Source organism: Saimiri boliviensis, chromosome 2 (genome assembly GCF_048565385.1).
Source record: "Saimiri boliviensis isolate mSaiBol1 chromosome 2, mSaiBol1.pri, whole genome shotgun sequence".
In the NCBI taxonomy this organism is placed as follows: domain Eukaryota; kingdom Metazoa; phylum Chordata; class Mammalia; order Primates; family Cebidae; genus Saimiri; species Saimiri boliviensis.
Window position 1 is genome coordinate 119,740,071 of NC_133450.1, and position 22,166 is coordinate 119,762,236.

The following is a 22,166-nucleotide window of genomic DNA, read 5'->3' on the forward strand; positions in this document are numbered from 1 at the left end:
AGTGTCGGGGCTCCAAAAACTCTTTGTATTTTGATTTGGGGAGCAAAAAGTCTTGAGGGGGAGAAAAAGTGACCAAAACTTATTTTAGATGAGAAGTAGTTAGTGAATTTGTAAAATAAGCTTCCTTTTGGGGGGAGGAATACAGTAGTTTGCACGGTGGGAGAACAGCTGCCTCCAATTCAGCTTGGTGGGCTTCAGCTGAACTGGTCATCGCTTAAGTGTTTTCTGTTTCTGATCACGTATCTCTCCAAGAGCCCAGCTGAGCAAGATAGGTCTTTAAGCTGGTTCAATGCTCCCATCCTGCAGGCAACTACAAACTGTTGCTTACTGGATGTTCTAACAAAAAATGATTGAGAATTCTAAAGTGCAGCCTCGAGTTTGTGTAGAAACTGCCACTTGCACAATCAAAACATTCAGATGACTAAGATTTTAAAGATTAATACAGACTTCTTCGTTTATTTAAAAATATTTCGTCTTCCTAACAGCATCTAGTAGATGTTTCTTCCCCCTAACGCTGGACCAAAAAAACACGCTGTTTTCTAGTCTGGCTTTGTGTTTCTAGCCAACTACTTAAATTACGGATGTTTCATAAGGATCTTTTGATGGATTTCCTTGTTTGGTTTATTTTGCTTTAAGCAATACAGACACCTTCAACTTTTCTATAACAATCCTTTTCAGTCTTCATTTGCGGTGGTTGATGGAGCTTGTCTGAAGATCTTGTAGACGTGCTGATTTTTGCACCGACTTAGCTTCGACACACAACTTACTCTTTGAGGAACCAATCTTTAGAGCTAAGAATAAAAAAGTGTTTGCTCATCTTTCCAAAAATAGATACTTGGGATCCAGAATGAGACAACCGTTTTACACGCTTGTAGGTTTTTTTCCCGAAATGTCCGATCTAACGTATTTTCCTGACTCGTCTTTAATACGCTACAGAAAACCCCTCTCGCCCAGTGACTGTCTTCGCTCTCTAAGATCATTTAAGAATAGAGACCTTGACTTTTGACGGTCTTTTTAGTTTTATTCTTCTCCCGTTACCCTTCGCTGTACACTCGCAGCCGAGGCAGCCGGCGTCTGGGCTGAAAGAACCCTTGGCGGGCGAAGAGAGGAGGGTGTCATGTTGGCGACGGGCTCCTGCTGGCGGCCGGCGAGCCCGCCGGGTTAACGGGGGCGCAGGGGTCAGCGCCCTCGAAGTTGAGGGCCTCGGGCGGGACGGTATCGGAGCCGCGACTGTCGCTGGACCAGAGTATCCCGCAGTCCTGCTCCCTCCAGAGGGGAAGAATCGCCGAATCTGGCGCGATCCCACGGAGATACTGCTCTTTGCGGTGCAGTCTCCGCTGCTGACCGCGGGACCAATGCAGGCGAAGTTGGACGGGCAATAGGGAAAGCCCAGACCTGGGGCAGACAAGGAATTGAGGGGCCGGGAGCCGGGGGGGATTTCCTCCCGCTCTTCCCTCTCGAACGGGAGCGGAAAATGTGATTTGCTGTGCATTCCAAGCGCGGTTCCCTGGGGTGACCTCTCCCAGCCGGCCCAGGCGGAGGGAGCAGACAAAGAGGCGAGGCGGGCGGAGAGGGGACCCCGCGGGGAAGCAGGAGGGGTGCGGGGGGCGGGGGCAATACCGGGAAAGGGGGCGGATAGCGGGTCTGTCGGCGGCGGCGGCGCCTGGCCAATGGAGAGGCGCGGCCCCGGGCGCCGCGTTCGGCTGCCGGCATTTAAACGACAGACTGCGCGAAGCCTGGCACTCGGTGCGTCCTCCGCAGACCGGGCGACCCAGTGCACCGCTGCAGCATTACTCTCGGTCCGGCCAACCCCGCGCAGAGCCCCGGCGGCTCTGGCCGCGGCAGCACTGAGCGCCACGCGTCGAAAGCGCAGGCCCCGAGGACCTGCCACACTGACAGGTGAGCGCGGACGCACCTGGCAAGGAGTGTGAGTGTGGTGGGAGGAAAAGGGCGGCCAACGAACCGCAGGGACCCACTCGATTCCATGCGCGGCAGTCCTCTGCGCGCAGGCCCGGGTGCGCTGTTCGCGGTGTTGAATCATGCAGAACCATCGTGGGGTCCTTCTGAGACTGCGGACACCATCTCGCTGCTCTGGGTCTGGGAAGCGTAGGAAAAGGTTGTCAAGAGTGGGCAGGATGACCCTAGCTCCCGCAACCCCTGGAACACGCTCCCGATGACCGTGGCAGCAGCGCGTGGCACACGCGCTGACGTAGCGTGGGCGCGCAGTCCCGGCCGCTGACAGGGGTTGCCTTGAGGGGTCCCATGGGCGTGAGGCGCTGCGTTGGGTCTGGGGGCGTCTTGGGACGCCCACTGGAGTCCGGGGGCTGGAGCATCTGGAAAATACACAATGTTTGCGTCTGCCCATCCCCGAGATGAGATGGAGACTGGCAAGAGCAAAGCGGCTGTGTTCAGCCACAGCGGAAAATGGAATCTTGGGTAACCCGACAGCTGGGATCCGGGGCGCGGCCCTGGCCGCAAGGTCCAGCGAACCAGCAGTGCTCACACAGCACATATCAACCGCTCGTGCACCGGCCACGCACTCGCGGGTGCTCGCTTCTCTACTCGAGCTTCTTTGCGGCCCCGCGCACGCCGGGGCTGAATGGTAGACGTTTTGGCGCCGGGCAGCGGCCACCGGCTGGTTCCCACTTCTGCGTGCATCCCTTAAACTGTCCTAAAGGAGCCCTGGCCTTGCCGCGCCTCGCTGCACCTCACTAGCTCCTGAGGATGAGGGACTGGCCGCGAAGGCGGGTTGGCAGCTCCAAAGAGGTGAGCGTCTGTGGTTCTCGCGCCCGCCTCCTGGCTCAATCCACTGGCCCCTCCACAGCGTGCCGTGCAAAGGCGCACAGTAGGGGAGTGGGAGGTACATTGGCGCTGTCACCTCCTTGCTGGCTGGAGTTACTTGTAGACTACAGCTCCGGCAGAACAGACGCGCCACCGCTCTCACTTGGCATTGCCTTCAGATCGCAGCTCTTCCTTGGGGACGCCCCAGCTTGGCATTTATTTGCCTGCGCCAGGCTCTGTACGGTCCCCGGCTCAGGCAGGGAGGGTTGGGTGGCAGGTGACCAGCCTTTGCTGTGGATAAATTACTGCGTCCCCAGAGCTGTCCCTAATGCGCTCCCGAGTGGAACCCGTCGACTGCCGACTCGAATCCCGTCTTACAGAAATACAGCCTCAGCGTTAGGGGTTAAAAAATCTCTTAAATGGTCCGAGGGCAGAGAGGTGACCACCGATAGGTAATTGGATCTCCTGCTGGAAAGAGCAAATCTGGGCAGTGTGCACATCTGTTTATGTTCCCCTTCGAGATGGTGCCAGGACACGAACTGATTAAAACAATCTATTGTGTTAAGTGGCTCACTAGGGTTTTAAGCTGTCCAAGGGACCCCAGAGTAGTGGCTTCCTTCTGGCTGTACACACAAGTTAAATAAATAGCGCAGAAGAGGTTAAGATAACCCCATCCTAGGGTGAGGAGTCCTTTCATCCCTAGGGCTTCCCCTCTTCTCTTTCTGGAAGGAGGGGGAGCATGAAAGTCTTGGGGGGATGTACTTTTCAAAGCAAGGAGGGAAAGATCTTAAGAAAACTGTAGATTCTAACTGCCCCCTCAAGTCAAGCCTACAACAGTAGGTGATTTGATTACTATCTCTGGATAAATTGCACTGTCAACTTGTTAATAACTATTTAAGGGATTTTTATTGGGATAGTGGCAGTGTTGAGTGTGTCTGTGTGTTTAACCCCCAGGTCATTGTAGGAATTAGTCTTTTGTAAACTGTAATTTCACAGGTTTTCTATTTTCTTAAAAGTTCGTTTTTAGTGAAATGTTTTGGTAACCCACGCTCTGTAGGAAATCCAGGTTGACTAATGGGCTGCTTATGTGAGTAGTTACAAAGAGAAGAATACAAACCTATTATGTCCCCACATCTCTGAGGGCTGCTTACCCTGTCCTTGAAACTAAGCAATGATGTCTTAAGTCTTAATGGTCAAGTATTAAAAGTGATAAAATTCAAAGAAATTTCATGCCACAGACGACACCTCCGAACTGCTTGTTGGCAGCAAAGCTGTGGAGCATGTTTCAAAACAGTAAAGGACAGCCAGGAAACATTTCATGTAAAGAAAAGGGGGTTTGGCAGACAGTGGTTAGGGGAGGTGACTGCAGCCTCCGACCAAAAAGCAGTGATTGAGGCAAGTGCTACCAGCCTGTGTCTTCTTTAAAAAATCTTTAGTTTTAACATGTGCTCTTAGAAATTCAAAGTACAACGAATTCATTCTTGGGACAAGAGAAATCTATCTTCACATCAGAACATGAAGACGTAATATAGACAATTAGTAATCTTCAATTTGTATTGTATTAGAAAACATATCCGTGGTTCCACTGTTAAGGACAGCACTGGGTGTCAATAGGACAGTGGTTAAGGATCTGTTTGGGTCCAGATGGAATTGGGTTTAAACAGCTAGCTCTGCGGCTTACGAGCTGTGTGACCTTGGACAGATTCCTAACTTTTCTGAGTATAGATTCCATGACTGAAAAGATAATGTTTTCTACCTCATTTTATTATGAAAAATAAATGATAAAATTGGGTCAGAATTGAGCATAATGCCTGGCACAGTAAGGGCTTCAAAATGAAAGATAACTCTTAATAGCAATGGTGTTTGGAAAAGTCATGTTATAGAAGCAGGATATCGCAGGGTAGTTCCGAAATGAAATCCTGAAGCCTGCATTACACAGTGACTGACAAACCCTTCACTACAGAGCAGAACCTATAACTTGGCCACGTCTCAGTCATGCTGCTCAGTGAACATTTGCTATGTTACTTTCTAAATCGGTTGACCTCAAGAATTGTATATAGTCATTAACATTCCGAAGAACTTTGACAAACAGCGCTTCTGAGATATTTCACACCCAGTTGGTCTCCCTGTCCTATACAAAGTTGGGCCCCAGCCAGATTTAGCTGACCTGGTCTTCAGACTGTAGTCAGTCTGTTTAGGGTTTTTACAACACAAAGGGGATGAGACTTTATCCTGTTTGCCAATCAGGATCTCAATATTTCTTCGGTGCAGCTTGTCTGAAAAAAATCAATTGGCTTTAAAAATTGAAGATCAAATTAAAAGTTAGACCTTTCCCAAAGATTTAGACCTGAGAAAAGGAATAGATTTTTATGAAACCAGGCCTACAATTAGAGCATTTGCAGTCACTTCAATTATTTTGATGCTGGGATAATAATTTGATGCCATACCTATTGAATGTCTTTCTAGCGCTTGATTCATCAGGAGGTCATTGACCAGAAGTCCAGGCACAGATATTTGGCTTTCACTGTAATTCTTACTCAAAACTCTTTAACTGATTGAGGAGGTTGCTTAGCTAAAATGAGAAATACAGCAAGAGTGATAGGAACTGGCTTAAACTTTCTCAAAAACATCATGGACACTGGAAACAGGCCATACAGACAACATTTTTGAGTCCTGAGAATTAGAATATTGTGTTCCTACAGGCTTTGTAAAAACTGGAATAGATTTCCGTGACCTGCATAGGATAGAGGTGGTTAATGTGGCTTATCTCGCTTGTGGCTGACTCTTGATCCCTGAGGGAAACAAAGGAAAGCATGCAGTAGAGAGGACCTGCTTTCAGAGTATGTGTCCTTTGGGACAAGTGAAATGAAAGAGGATAGAGGCAGAGGGGGAAAAGGTGGAGATGGGGTGAGACTTGCTGGTGGAGAAGAGTTGCGAAGAAAACTCATGATGACATTTCTTGAGGCTGAACTGCATTGATGGGAAGTGGAGGTAGAGCTGGAAAAGGAGATAGCTAACATCTTTGATACTTTTTTGCAGATAGTGTATCTTGATGCACCCTGGGTCTGAGATGCCGCTTAATTTAATGACGAATAGGCCATTTCATAAGTGGAAATTACCATACAGTTTTTGCGGCTAATGACTGGGTATGGATGTCATAGGAACCTAAGTCTGGATGAACTATGGATTGAACTTTTACTACAGGACACCCTGCTACATGCTGTGGAAAAGAATTGTGCTCAAGAAATGTAGATCTTCATTTCCTCTACATCTCTGATATTTACTAAGTACACATTTGGTGACAATACAATCGGGATTTCAAGTGCACATCATTCCTCTTTGAAGAATCGAGAGCAGTTTGTGGGTGGGGAGAGCTTGGATGATTGACCAAGATGTGGCAGAGCCCTGATTCCACTATCAATTATAGTAATTGCCCCACTGGCTGTCACTTGTGTAGAGCAGCTAGTGTGCCTCTGAGCACTGCTGTTGAGAAGCTGAGGTTTTGATTGACATTTTTGAAGTTGGTGTTTACTTCTCAGAATAAAGGTTGACAACTCGAACATGTTCCAATAGGTACTAAAGATTTTTGAAGAAAAGGCTTTTAAAAAGTGAATAACCATTTCACTTTCCATAGCTAATCTTACTTTGAGAAAGAATTCCTGTCACTCCAGACCCTTTGGCTTAGAAGGTAGACACACTCACATAGGAACAAAGTCTGTCCAAATTAAAACTGAAAACCACAGTTGACTAATTTTGAATTTACAGCTCTGCTGTTGACTTCTGCCATAGTATTAATTTCAATGGCTTCAATTAGAAAATGAAACCCATAGGTTCCAGATGAGAACTCGTAAAATTTCGGGAACATTTGGAATTCCTAAGAAGACAAGTCTTAGGAAGCTCTCTAGGATGGAAGGAATTTGCCACGCTGAGAGTAGGACTGCAATTGCCTCTTCTGTTCACGGGCACTGGTGAAGGCATTTAAAACGCAAAGAATGGTAACTCTGTAAATCAGTGAGGTTCATAACAATCGTGCATTTACCAAATTTTAACGAGCACCTGCCTTGTGCCAGGCACTTGAGGGTAAGGTGATGAATAAGCCCTCATCAACTCTCAGACTAGCTATTTACTCAACAGATGTGAAAATGCCAAGAAGGGAAAGTTGTCTAAAGAAAGCCTTAAGTTGGTTCAGAGAAATAAAAGTGTGTTTTTCAGATAAATGTTTGTGCAAAGGTATGGCCTTATGAGGTAAACCTGTCATATGCAGTTAACATACATTCCCAGTTAGTCTCAGATTGACCTCTGATGAGGAACTTGGAGAGTCTTGGTCTGCGAGGGGTGAAATTGTCTGGAGACTATCTTCAGGAGGTATAGAGGAAGATTGTGGGCATAGGCCTTGGGCCATCTCCTGGAATCCCCCTCTGAAATGGGCAGCAACTGAATTGTATTATATTGTGTTTTACGTTTTTGTTCCAATTGAGTAAATAGCAGAAACTCATGAAACCTCAAATTCACAATGTATTTTGAGACCAGGAGAATGGCTCCACTTACCCTAATCACAGGAAAAATTCAGTCTTGTATTATAACTGGACTCTTCTCATAAGTGGTTCTTTTTTTCCATTATACTTGAAGTTTTGGGATACACATGCAGAATATGCAGATTTGTTATCGGTATACACATGCCATGGTGGTTTGCTACAGCAGTCAGCCTGTCATCTATATTAGGTATTGCTCCTAAAGCTATCCTTCCCTTAGCCTCCCACCCTGCAACGTGTGTGTGATGTTCCCCTCTCTGTGTCCATGTGGTCTAATTGATCAACTGCCACTTACAAGTGAGAACATGTTTGGTTTTCTGTTCTTAGGTTAGTTTTCTGAGAATGCCAGTATTCAGCTTCATCCATGTTGCTGCAAAGAATATGAACTCATCTTTTTTTATGGCTGCATAGTATGCCATGGTGTATATGTGCCACAGTTTATCCACTCTCATCGATGGGCGCTTGGGTTGGTTCCAAGTCTTTGCTATTGTGAATAGTGCCACAAGCATACGTGTGCATGTGTCTTTACTTAATTTATCATCCTTTGGGTATATAATGGGATTGCTGGATCAAATGGTATTTCTGGTTCTAGATCTTTGAGGAATCACCGTAGTCTTCCACAATGCTTGAACTAATTTACACACCCACCAACAGTGTAAATGCATTCCTGTTTCTTCAACCTCTCCAGCATCTTGTTTCCTGACTGTTTAATGATTGCCATTCTAACGGGTGTGAAATGGTATCTCATTGTGGTTTTGATTTGCATTTTTCTGAAGACCAGTGATCTTTTCACGTTGGCCACATAAATGGCTTCTTCTGAGAAGTGTCTGTTTATATCCATCCATTTTTTGATGAGGTGGGGTTTTCTTGCTGTAAACTTAAGTTTCTGTAGATTCTAGATACTAGCCCTTAGTCAGATGGATAGCAAAATTTTTCTGCCATTCTGTAGGTTGCCTGTTCACTGATAGTTTCTTTTGCTGTGTAGAAGTGCACTAGTGTAATTAGATCCCATTTGTCAATTTTGGCTTTGGTTGCCATTGCTTTTGGTGTTTTAGTCATGAAGTCCTTGCCCATGCCTATGTCCTGAATAGTATTACTTAGGTTTTCTTGTAGAGTGTTGATGGTTTTAGGTCTCACATTTGTCTTTAATCCATCTTGTTAATTTTTGCATAAGGTGTAAGGAAGGAGTCCAGTTTCAGTTGTCTGCATATGGCTAACCAGTTTTCCCAACTGCGCTTATTAAATAGGGAATTCTTTCTCTATTGCTTGTTTTTGTCAGGCTTGTCAAAGATCAGATGGTTGTACATGTGAGGTGGTATTTCTGAGGCCTTTCTTCTGTTCCATTGGTCTTATATCTGTTTTGGCACCAGTACCATGCTGTTTTGGTTACGGAAGCCTTGTAGTATAGTGTGATGCCTCCAGCTTTGTTCTTTTGTTTAGGATTGTCTTGGCTATACAGGCTCTTTTTTGGTTACATGTGAAATTTAGTTTTTTATAGACATCTATAGAGCACTCCACCCCAAATCGACAGAATATACGTTCTTCTCAGCACATGACACCAATTCTAAAATTGATCATATAATTAGAGAAAATGCAAAAGAACAGAAATCGGAAGTCTTTCAGACCACAATGGAATCAAATTAGAAATCAAGATTAAGAAACACAAAACTGCACAACTACATGGAAGCTGAACAACCTGCTTCTGAATAACGACTGGGTAAATAACAAAATTAAGGTAGAAATAAGTTACCTGAAACCAGTGTGTACAAAGACACAGCATACCGGAATCTCCGGGACACAGCTAAAGCAGTGGTGAGAGGGTTATAACACTAAATGCCCACAGGAGACGGCGGGAGCTGAAAGTCACATTATCGGCTCCAAGCTTGAACTGGTCTAAAAGTACTCGGTTAATGTTGGAAAGATGGTGCCATTTAAAGATACCTTAAATTCAGCATTTTATTACCTTATTCTAGGGTTGAATGGTGTTTACTTAATGTATGCTGTCCATTAGAAAATCGAGTTTTTATGCTGACTTTGTACAAGGTAATTGCTCTGGCTAATACCAACTTGTCCAGTTTTGGAGGAAGGAATGTGACTGTTCAGTTGCACTTAATGGGTAAGTGTAATACTGGTGTTCCAAAGAGCACAGGGGAATGGGGGCTACACAGCTGTGTTCTTAGGTTCAGAAACCATAGGAATTGGACAGCAGCTTCAGGATTCAAGTCCAGTTGTTGGGATAGCCACAGGAGAGAGGCTGTGAATTTGAAACTGCATTCATCGAAAAGAAGATCCTTCCACATTTTAATAATTCTCTGCTCCATGGCAGCAAGTACTCACAGGCCTTGCTACTCAAAGCTTAATAAAAGACCTGCTGAATCAATCTGCATCTTAATGTCTCCAGATAACGGTCTGTGCTTTCAGGTCTAAGAAGCACTATCCAAAGAGAATCTTAGTCTGGAGGCTTCTCTCTTGCCCTCACTGCTCTGGCTGGGCGTGGTGGTTCATGGCTATGTGCCAGCGCTTGGGGAGGCTGACATGGAAGGATCACCTGAGGTCAAGAGTTGAAGACCAGCCTGGCCAATGCAGTGAAACCCCGTCTCTACCAAACATAGAAAAATTAGCTGGCCATGATGGCACGTGCCTATAATCCCAACTACTCAGGAGAGTGAGGCAGGAGAATCGCTAGAACCCAGGAGGTATAAGTTGCAGTGAGCCGAGATCATAACATTGCTCTCCAGTCTGGGCATCCCAATGAGACTGTCTCAAAAAAAGATTCTTGTCCCCTTCAATCTCCTCACCCTCATCCTCCTCTTCCTCCTGCTTTTGTCTGCCCTACCTCCCCTGAATACCCTACTTGAAGTGTTCCCCTTTCTCTGAATGGGATTCTTCCCTCCATTGTTTTGTCTATACTTTCCTATTTTCTGATGGTTTTCCCTCTGCCTTAATTCCTTGTTGTTGTTGCCTCTGTTCACATGTGACTGCCCTTTCAGACCCATATCTAGCTTCAGACCTATCCATAGTAATGCATTGCCATTAATGTAGTCAATATGCCCATGGCATTTATTGATGTAAATATTTGCACATACTTGTACTGTCATGACCGTTTTTCTAACTTTTGCCTTTTAAATTGTTTATACACAACACATGTGAGTGACAAAGTTCACTATTTAAAAGGTAGAAAAATGTATATCATGGTATAAAGAATGACAGAGTATCTCTGCCCAGTTTCAAGAGGAGAATAAGTGAGGCCACGTGGCGGAGGCTCATGAGTCATGTCAGCCGCCCGCTACGGTCTTTGATTCTATCTGCAGTACTGCCAACATTTGGTTGGTTCTCCAAACGCTCTCACATTGACATTGAGTTGGATCTGAACAACCTACCTGGGGAGACAAGGTATTGGTATCTTTGCTTAAATTGAGCCACTTATTGAGAGGTAAAGTGACGTCCTTAAGATCAGACAGCAAGTTACTGCACCAGGATTGTGACCTTTTCTGTTTTGTTTTCCTTCTGTCAGATGCTTTTTGGTCTCTGGATCTCTCCTTCCACATCCGATAAAAATGCAAAGTCTCATGAGCATTCACAGCTTAGGTCTCCATGAATCTCTCCTTCCACGTCTGATAAAAATGCAAAGTCTCACAAGCATTCACAGCTCCAGAAGCCTCAGGCTGTTTGGGGAGAAAAGTCCTCTGGGCAGAAAGGTTAATTGATCCTGCTGTAAAACAAAACAGAAAAAAGTTTCCTCCAAAAGATGGAAAGGTCATAGGGCAAAAGAGCTTAAGAAATACTATCAAATACAAGAATGAATATAGTCAGGTAAATGTAATAGAAAGTCAAATGCCGTTGGTGCCAGAAGCCAGGAAGAAGTTACTGTGAGAATAGGTGAAGAGAAGAGTCAAGTTTAAACTCAGCCAGGGCCTGAGTCACTGTGGGACTGTGGAGGAATGACTCCATGGATTGATGGCTGGGTCATGGAGATAACAGTACCTAACTCACACAGGTACTATGAGAAGTAAATGGAACATGTTACACATGTGTTTAACAAGTACCGTTTAAGATGATAGGCGCTACTAACTTTTAAATTAATGGTGCCATGTTCTGTGTCTGCCCCTCTCTGCTTCCTTCCTTTAGTATGAGCCGCACAGCTTACACGGTGGGAGCCCTGCTTCTCCTCTTGGGGACCCTGCTGCCCGCTGCTGAAGGGAAAAAGAAAGGGTCCCAAGGTGCCATCCCCCCGCCAGACAAGGCCCAGCACAATGACTCGGAGCAGACTGAGTCGCCCCAGCAGCCTGGCTCCAGGAACCGGGGGCGGGGCCAAGGGCGGGGCACAGCCGTGCCCGGGGAGGAGGTGCTGGAGTCCAGCCAAGAGGCCCTGCATGTGACGGAGCGCAAATACCTGAAGCGAGACTGGTGCAAAACCCAGCCGCTTAAGCAGACCATCCACGAGGAAGGGTGCAACAGTCGCACCATCATCAACCGCTTCTGTTACGGCCAGTGCAACTCCTTCTACATCCCCAGGCACATCCGGAAGGAGGAAGGCTCCTTTCAGTCCTGCTCCTTCTGCAAGCCCAAGAAATTCACTTCCATGATGGTCACACTCAACTGCCCTGAACTACAGCCACCTACCAAGAAGAAGAGAGTCACACGTGTGAAGCAGTGTCGTTGCATATCCATCGATTTGGATTAAGCCAAACCCAGGTGTGCACCCAGCCTGTCCTAGGTATGCAGCCCCAGGAAGACCTAGACCCAAAACCACCCGATTCTTACTTGGCTTAAACCTAGAGGCCAGAAGAACCCCCAGCTGCCTCCTGGCAGGAGCCTGGTTCTGCGTAGTTTGTGCCTGTGGGTGCTTTTAGACACCAGAGGAAACAGTCTCTGCTAGAGAGCACTTAATATTTTGTAAACGTATTTGCTTTAATGGGGATGGTAGCAGAAGCCCACATTAACCTGCTCACGTCTAAAGGGGCGGTGCAGTGGTCTGGTTCTGCCTTTGTGTTCCTTGTGCCCTCCTGGGGACCAGAATCTCCCTTCAGATTGAATGTTCATGGAAGAGGCTATTCTGAGGGCAGGAGACCTGTTTTAGTGCTGTATTCGACATGGAGAAGTCCTTTTAACCGGTGCTTGCATCCTGCCTTACTCATCCCTCCCACAGTCTGTCCCTTAAGTTCTGACGAGGTCAGTCTAATCTTTTTTTGGAAAAAACCTTGCTCTGTTCCCCAGGCTGGAGTGCAGTGGCACAATTTGAGCACACCACAACCTCTGTCTCCTGGGTTCAAGCAATTCTCTTGCCTCAGCCTCCCAAGTGGCTGGGATTACAGGCGTGTGCCACCACATCCAGCTAATTTTCATATTTGTCGTAGAGATGGGGTTTTGCTGTGTTGGCCAGGCTGGTCTTGAACTCCTGACCTCTGGTGATCCACCTGCCTCAGCTTTCCAAACTGCTGGGATTCCAGGTGTGAGCCATCCCAGCCGGCCGATGTCAGTCTAATCTCACGTTTGCCAAGGTTTCTAGATTAATTCACTTATCCATGATGTAAATGTTTTTCATTTGTGAAGACCCTCCAGACTCCAGGAGAGGCTTATTGGAGGCAAGGGCAAGCAAAGAGGGGAGGGTTGGAGGGTTGGAGGGTAAGGCCAAATGAGGCCCAGCAAATGTCAGCAGGGAGATCGCAGAGGCTTGAAAGGCCAGTGCCAGAACACAGTGAGGCCCATGCTTCTGAGAAAGTCTTTTCCTAGTATTTAACAGAACCCAAGTGAACAGAGAAGAAATGAGATTGCCAGAAAGTGATTAACTTGAGCCGTCACTGCGATCTGCTCAAACCTAACACCAAACTGAAAACACAAATATGGACCACTCCTATTTTCAGACTGAAGCAAGTTAGCCAACCCAAACTAACCCCTCTGCTTTGTCCCTCAGGTAGAAAAGAGGTAGTTGAGAACTCTCTGCATAGGGGTAAGAAACAACCAAAACCCTCGGAGGCTGAAAAGTCCTAATAACTCTGCTTTTTTGTGGTTATAATCAGCTAATTTCCAGTTCAATATTTCCCGTAATTGCTTCTGAGAGCCCTTAACCTGATGGACGAAGATGCGGTCTCAGCTGAGCTCTGCTGAGGGTACCTGACAATATTCTAAGACAAGAGTTTTTAGGGACTACTGTTTTAGCAAGAGGTATTGTTTGAGGTGTTTTTCTTTTAACCATTGTCAGGAGATTGGGCTAGAGAGAAGAGGAGTAAGGAAATAAAGGGAAGTGCCTCTGGCTAGAGAGTAGTTAGGTGTTAGCCCTTATGTCTCTACCAAGTGTCATGACCGGCCTCTTTCATTTGCTCTCTGTGATCAGAGGAGAACCCTGCTAGGAGAGGACCGCATCATGGTGTATTAGCTGTTCATCTGCTCTTGGTTGGATGGACATATTGTAACCATTCAGTGTCTCCTGGTACGCACTGTCCTGATTAAACTTGGCCTACTGGCAATGCCTACTTAGGATTTACATAAGAGCCAAAGTACAGGGTGGGTGAACCTTACTGCATTTTGAATTTGGTTAACCTGATTTCTTCAAGTCTGAGGTTTTCTATGCAAACTGTACGAATACTCTTTTCGCCTTGTATCTTCTCGGCCTCACTAGCCAAGTCCTATGTAATACGGAAAACAAGCACTGTAGACTTGTGATTCAGACTTGGATTCAGTTGCCTGTCGGGGCTCCAGCATTGAAAGAACCCTTGCAACTCAAGAAGCCATTTGCTTGTTTTGATCCAGTGCTCTGCCATCTCGCAACTACAAACGGCCATTTCAAGGCAGGCGTTATTTTAAATTTCCAAAATGTTCGGTCCGATTTTCAAACTTTTAAACTGACTACTGATGATTCTCACACTAGGTGAATTTGTCCAAACACATTGTGTTTTGTATACACTGTATGATCCTGTCCCAGATCTTTGTATCATCCGCATTCTCCAACAATAAAGCACAGAATGGATTTAATTAAGCACACAAATGCCACGGCAGAATTTTTGAGGGTGGGAGAGGAAAAAAAAGAAGCTAAAGAGAAGAAACCACACCAGAGAGGATAAATGACATTCAGAACCAGCAAACACTGAATTTCTCTTGTTTATGCGACAAGCCTACAGTTAACAGAGATGACTTAAGTTGGCAGCAGTAATCTTTTTAGGAGCTTTTACCACTGTCTTGCATATAAGTCCAGATTTGGCTCAAGTAAAGAAAATCCTCAAAACTAACTTCACTGGGATAATCAGCAGCATAATTACCATAAAAGCACATCACTAGCCAAAGAGGGAAATGTTTGCTCTTGTTACTGTGCCTATATTAAGACTAATACAAATGTGATGTGTCTTCCAACATGTATTGCAAACACCATATCTGTAACATTTTATTGGTGTCATCGATGATGTAATGATACTTTTCATTATTATAGTAGAATATTTTTATGGCAAGATATTTGTGATCTTGATCGTACCTATTAAAATAATGCCAAACACCAAATACGAATTTTATGATGTACGCTTTGTGCTTGGCATTAAAAGAAAACACAATCCTGGAAGTCTGTAAGTTGTTTTTTTACTGTAGTTCTTCAAAGTTAAGAGTGTAAGTGAAAAATCTGGAGAGGATAATTTCCACTGTGTGGAATGTGAATAGTTAAATGAAAAGTTATGGTTATTTAATGTAATTATTCAAATCCTTTGGTCACTGATTTCAAGCATGTTTGGTTTTCCTCCTTTATATCAATCACTTTGAGTTGGGCAAAGAAGCTGACACATTGTTGTTGGGAATCTCTTATCTAGTCAGCGGGAAACAACTTGATCCACCAGAATGTGTTACTGAGTCATGTACCTGAACCTTTATTTTTTAAATTGAATGTTCTTTAACGGTTAACATTTCTAAAGCAATATTAAGGAAATAACATTTACTTTAAATGTTATTTTGGAAGACTTAGGTGTGTGTACAGACAAATAGCAGATACTGATGAATAGTTCACACAGTTTGAGAAAATAAATGAAAAGTGGATATACAGAACATTTGTTAGTGACCCGTTAATGCTTAAGAGTGGAAGTAGTTCTAATGATTTGTCATTCCTCAAGATACTTAATATCAACTGCGTTATGTATTGTCTGCTTTAGTCAATTAAAAACAGCAGAGAATTACATCGGCTATGACTGAGGTCCTTGATATGTAGGAGAGGATGAAAGGGGATTTGATAGCCTCAAACTAATTTGGCTTCAAGTTTCATGAATCTGTAACTAGAATTTAATTTTCACCCCAATAATGTTCTATATAGCCTTGGCCAAAGAGCACCTAATAAATTAAACCTCTATTTTTGTGTGTGTGAGCGTGCATCTATGTTGTACCTGGTGGTGTTCCTAGGGCATGGGTGGAGCAGGGATGCATTTATCATGGAAAGGGAGATGGAAAAGAGAGAGCTCCTGTCATCTTCAGTGGAATGTATTCCTTTTGCCTAGGCCTTTCAGATCCTGCTTGATTTCCATAGGACACCTCAGGTTGTGGCAAGGGAGAGCTGGTCTGCAGTGGGAAGCATCAGCCTCTTCCCTAGAGCACAGCTAGAGAGAAGAGCTATAGAGTGTTGTAAGGGAGGCCAGCAGATGGAAGGGCCATCACGCACAAATGAAAAAAACTTCATTTCAGAGTGTTCCAGGGGAAAACAGATTTGAGGCTCAGTAGAAGGAAAAGCTTCCTAATGATAGGGGTAACTGGCACAATACCATGAGGTACCTTTAAAAGCTAGTGAACCCCTGTCCTTGAAAATATTCATAGGCTAGATGCCATTTAACAGTGACTCGAGGTGTATAAGTCACTGCCCTTGGTGTGCAATTGTGAATTTGGATTTTTGAGGTTCCTTTTTACTCGGATATGTGATAAAAGATTTCTATTAGGTATGGGTGCTCTGACGATAATGAAAACCCTAGCAACTATGTATAGAATGATAACAGTAGACCCATTGCTAAGGACTTCTGTGAATTGTTGTTCACTCAATCTTGACGTGAGCTCATTGAGGGTAGGTACCGTTACCACTGCTAGAAAGCAGTGAACTTATATGGTGTTACTGTGATATTGGCACCTTAAACATTATGCAAAATGGAGCAACTTTTATCGATTTGGTCTTTAAAGAACAGAACACAGCACTCTAAATAGATCTAACTAGATTGTTCACATCTAGTGAGTAAGGCCACCCTGAGGTTACAGTTGCATCATCAGGAGCCCAAGATCTGAAGCATTCAAAGCCTCTTTGCCACCCCTCTTTTTGTTACGGCCTTCTTGGACTTGGAGGTGGATAGTGTGGAAGCAAGTACCAAGGAGACGGTGTTCTCAAAAAGCCACACCTAAGAGGAAACATCTGAACATAGGCCTGAATTAGGTGAGTGGGACTTGACATGGAAGAGCATTTAAAACCAAGAAAAGTGTGTGGGATGCCATCAGTAACAATGCTAAGGAGTCCCCAAAAGTCTCTCCTCCGTAACACCAATAGAATCTGGCAAAAGTAGACACAACTTTTTATAGCTCTGGAAATTGACTGAAGACTTGCAGCAATTTGCAGAGCATTCATTCAAGGAAACACTAAATCTCTAAGAACAGTGAGCACTGTGATCCTGTAATCTTCACTATTCTCATCTCCCCCTCTTCAGCTCCACAATAGCCGTGAAATCAAATGCTGGTAAAAACCAGCAGTCCGGGAGCCACTGGAGATGGCAGAACAGAGTTCTTCCAAAGTCCCATTCCTAGACAATTGTCATTTAACCTGTTTGGCAGGCCCCGGAAGCTTCACTTGCAAGGCTATCTTTATTTGACCTGATTGGAAGCTTCCCAGTATGAAAAATGTTGTCAAAAGAATTAGAGGCAATCGATTATCTTTGTGGCTGCCTGGGGCATCTGTATGGCAGATGGGGAAGGCAATTGGCTAAACAAAAAGCCTAAAAAAAGCTGGAAAATGAGATTTTCATAGGGGCTTTGAAATGCTCCAAAGTGTTACTGGCAATCTGGACTGCCAAATGCATAAATAGGACTCCATACATGCCCAGGACTGTACGCGTGCTCAGGAAAGACCTGAGAAAGCCTTAAGCTCTCACTTCAGGCTGATCTTGAGGCTCTGCACAAGGGAAAACAGTTGTGAATTGCCTGGCCGAGAGTGAGCGTGCAGTATGCCTTAGCATTCACACACAGTCCCTTGGCAAAAACTGGTTGAATTACTGGTTCTATGTGTTTGAGGAAATCCCCGTACAACTATATTAGATGACCACTAAGCTAACCAAGCGAAGACTTTAATGTCCACACAACAAAAAATACAGACGTTAGAGAATTAGTTCAGAAAAGTTAAAGAAACAAAAACCCTGGGGGAATGACAGTATGATCAAATCATGCAGGGCCCTGCCTGCATGTGGCAATTCTCATCCAAGTCAGACTTGCTAACCATCATGAAAACCCCAAGCCAGACTCCCTTCCTGTTCTCTCAAGTCACTTTCAGACCACCTTAGAGGAGACGTGAGCTGCTCTTCACAAAAAGCCTCATGTGAGTAATGTTTCATACTCCCTTGGGGGGTATATGACATCAATCTCGGCATCTAAACCAAATTTTGGTGATTCATCTTTACAAAACATACACCAGGCTGGGTACAGTGGCTCATGCCCATAATCTCAACATTTTGGGAAGTTGAGGCAGGAGGATCACGTGAGCTCAAGAGTTTGAGACTAGCCTGGACAACATCATGAGACCTTGTCTCTACTAAAATTTTAAAGAACTAGCCAGATGTGGTGACATGCACCTATCATCCCAGCTACTTGGGAGGCTGAGGCAGGATTAAGTGAGCCCGGCAAGTTGTACCACTTCACTCTAGCCTACATGACAGAGCGAGTCTGTCTCAAAACGAAAATAAAACAAAAATACTGAAAGCTTTCCTTGCTCAGTAACTAACAGGATATCTGCTGTCACTATTTTTATTAAATATTCTGGAGGTTCTATCTAGGGCAATTAGGTAAAAAGTTATCCAGATTAGAAAAGCAACAATGATTTCAATTTTCAGATGACATAAATACTGTATGCAAAAATCCTAAGGCATTTACAAAAGAACTGCTACCTTACAAATAAGGTTTGTAAGGCAAACACCCTTGTAATTACCATTAGGTAAATAAGTTTCTCCACGAATCAGAAACTCTCCTATACCCCACCTCAATTTTAACCTTTTCCTGTACCATAGTAGTTAAGGCTTCGCCTAAAATTTAATCACCTCCTTGTATATATTTATAGTTCTATCAACAAAGTGTGCATCCCTAAACTCAACACGTTAGTCTGGTTGTAAACAGTTTAAATGAGAAAAGAAAGGCCTGGATTAAGGCAAACCTAAACCTTTTTGTATAATCTCGATAGTGGTTACCACCTAGGGCATTACGAATGTTTGCTGCTTCCTCTGGCACCAACAAATGTACTGAGCAGAAATTGATAATTGGATAATCAGGCAGGTGACATCAGCAAGATGTTGTATTAGAAAACAATGGACTCTTCAATCCACAAACACACCTATTCTGCAAAAATTCATGGCTAAACTCCTTTGTGAAGAATCTAGAAACTAAAGGGATCCTGCACTCCAAGGAAATGCAAAAGCCAGACGCGCCAAAGCTGGCAGAGATTTGAGACACCACCCTGTCCAAATCTCTAACCACAGCACAGTGCCACATAGTCAGCAAGAGACTCCTAGCATTGAATTTCTCCCAGGTGAGAAGAGTTGGTTCACATATCTAGTACCTCCAACCTCTCTGAAGGGATTCCCCTGAGGACTGGCTTTTGTGATATCAGTCTTGGAGCTCCGACAGAATTGCTACAATCTAGCCACCTGGGGAAGGACAGAGACAGAGGTGTGTAGACCAGTAGATGACCTGGCACCCTGGCCTCGACTGCCTCACCTCCCTCCTGGCTCAGCACAGAGGACAAAAATCATGGCTGTCTGCTTTTTCCTGGAGAAGGAATGATTGGTTAAAAGCCCCCAAATCTCTGGGCAGACTTCTTGGTGGGAGTCTTCTCCTGAGGTCCACCAGTGAAGACTGAGACAGGTGGCTGCCTTGTCTAATGTGCAGACACCAACACGGAGTTACGGAAAATGAAGAATCACACAAAAAGCAATCCAAACCAAAGAACAAGATAAATCTCTGGAAATTGAGCTAATAGTTATCTGATTTATCTGACAGAGTTCAGAATAGCTCTTGTAAAGTTTCTCACCAGAGTCGAGAGAAACAATGCATGAAAAAAAAAAGAATCTTCAGAGTATATTTAAAAGTACCAAAAAGAAATGGAGTCGAAGAACACAATAACTGAAAAAAAATTTACTACAGGACATCAACAGAAGGACTAGGTTAATCAGAAGAAAGAATCAATGACTTTGAAGACAGATCATTGGAAATAATTCAGTTAGAGGAAAAATTAAAATGAAAAAGTGAAAAAAGCCCAAAGGTCTTATAGGACCCTATTGTATAGGCTGAACAATATATTCATTATTGGCATCAGGGAAGAAAAGGGAGAAGAACTGAGAACATAAACAATAGCTGAAAACTTCCCAAATGTGGTGAAGAAACTGAAAACATTCTGATCCAAGAAGCATAAAGTCATGGAAAAAGTGATCCCGAAGCCTACAAGATGATTAGTTTGTCATCGAGAGGAAGAAAAAAAAACTCTCCCAGTGTCCATATTCAAATCTTAGGGAACTATCTTAGGGACTTGGTTTGAGTTTCAAGTCCATTTTTAAAGCCAATCAATGGTAACGAAATGGAGCAAGCTTTTGCCAATGTGGTCTCATGTTACCCTGATGCCTAGAAAGGAAGCAGGAGTTGTAAGGCATGGCGATAGGAGGACTGCTGTATGGCACCATATCGGATGGGGGAAAGGAGTTGTTTTAAAAAAAAAAAAAAATTTTGCAAGAGATGGAAGGAGTCAAAGGTAATAGCTGCTTAAAAGCCTTTACCACATTTAATGTTCTCGTCCACTATATTGTGTAGTAATAAACTTGTATACTTAGAGTTAGTATTGACGTGTTTAAAATGAATGGTCTGGGAAACAAGGAAGCTCATTTCCAAAAGACTGATGCTACATTGTTTAGTGACGAGGGGAACAGAACAGAGAAAGTGATTTCAGCCATAAATACAGGAGATGATTAAAATCCTTTAGTAAATATTAGTATCTAAACCTTGTTTTTATGATACTGGGGAAGAGAAATAGATCAAAGTACTGTAGTCTTAAGTATACAGACCTGTTACTTTCTTAGTTGATTCCAGGGTCTTTTATTCTTTTTCGGTGCTATCGTAAATAGCATTGTTTTCCTAATTGTTATTTAAGATGGCTCATTGTTGGTATAGAAATACCTATGCTTTTTGTATGTTGATTTTTGTATCCTGCAACTTTAAGGATTTTATTAGTTCTAACAGTATTTTGATGGAGTCTTTGGGGTTTTCTGTGTATAAGATGTCACCTGCAAACAGCATTATTTTACTTGTCATTTTCAATGTGAATATCTTCATTTTTCTCGACTATTTCTTTTTGCCAGGACTTCCAGCACTAAATTGAACACAAGTGATGAGAATGGGCGTGTATGCCTTGTTCCTAATCTTAAAGGAAAAGATTTTAGTGTTTTCTACTATTGAGTATAATCTTGGGGGTTTTTTAATCTATGGCCTTCATTATATTGAGGTACTGTCCCTCTAATTATTGAATGTTTTTTTTCACAAGTGTTAAATTTTGTCATACTTTTTCTACATCTATCAAATGATGATGTACTTTTTATCATTGTTAACGGATATATCAAATTAACTAACTTTCATTATCTTGAAGCATACGTGCATCCCAGGGATAAATTCCACTTGGTCATAGTGTTTGAACCTTTTAATATGATGTTACATTTGGTTTACCAGCATTTTGTTGAGGATTTTTGCATCTATATATTCATCAAAGACATTGATGTATAATTTTATTTTCTTGTGTCTCTGGCTTTAGTATGAAGGTAATTCTGGCTTGATAAAGTGTTCCTCTTGGATTTTTTTTGGAAGAGTTTGAGAATAATTGGCATCAATTCTGTTACATGTTTGATTTAATTCACCAGTGAAATGATCTGGTTCTGTGCCTTGGGAGTTTTTTAGTTACTGATAGAATCTCTATACTAGTCATAGGTCTGTTCAGTCCTTGTATTTATTCATGATTTAGTCATGTATTCATGGGTTGTAAAACTTAATAGTCTTAAAATGCCCATATTACCCAAAGTGATCTATAGATTCAATGCAATCCCCATCAAAAATCCCAATGGCATTTTTATTTACAGAAATAGAATAATTCTAAAATTCATCTGAAGCCAGAAAAGACAATAAACCAGTCTTGAAAAAGAACAAAGCTGGAGGCATTATACTTCTTGATTTCAAAATACCCTGCAAAATACAGTAATCAAAACAATGTTACCAGCATAAAGACAAACATATACAGATCAATAGAATAGAGAGCTCAACGACAAATCTATGCATATACAGTCAACTGACATTGGGCAAGGGTGCCAAGGATACTCAATGGGAGAAACGATAGTCTCTTCCACAAATGGCATTGGGAAAAGTGGATATTCACAGAAGAATAAAATCGAACCCTATCTTGTACTCAAACTCAAAATGGATTACATATTTAAATGTAAAACCTGAAACAGTAAAACTCCTAGATAAAACAGAAAAAAGTTTCATGACATTGGCCTTGGCAATGATTTCATGTACATGACGACAAAAGCAATAAAAACGAAAATAGACAAGTGTGACTACCTCAAATTAAGATGTTTCTGCAAAGCAAACAACCAACGGAACAAAAGGTAATGCATGGAA

The 22,166-nt window shown here is 43.4% G+C and overlaps 1 protein-coding gene across 1 annotated transcript; it reads left to right on the forward strand.

Moving 5' to 3' along the window:
* Window positions 1-1,719: 1,719 nt before the first annotated feature.
* GREM1 (gremlin 1, DAN family BMP antagonist) lies at window positions 1,720-15,637 on the forward strand. Its single transcript, XM_003935752.4, has 2 exons — window positions 1,720-1,899; window positions 11,442-15,637. The coding sequence occupies exon 2, from the start codon at window positions 11,443-11,445 to the stop codon at window positions 11,995-11,997; it is 555 nt and encodes a 184-aa protein (XP_003935801.1). The 5' UTR covers window positions 1,720-1,899; window position 11,442; the 3' UTR covers window positions 11,998-15,637.
* Window positions 15,638-22,166: the final 6,529 nt, after the last annotated feature.

Coding starts and splice junctions, on each gene's coding strand:
- GREM1 (XM_003935752.4), top strand. CDS start 11,443: ATGAGCCGCACAGCTTACACGGTGGGAGCCCTGCTTCTCCTCTTGGGG.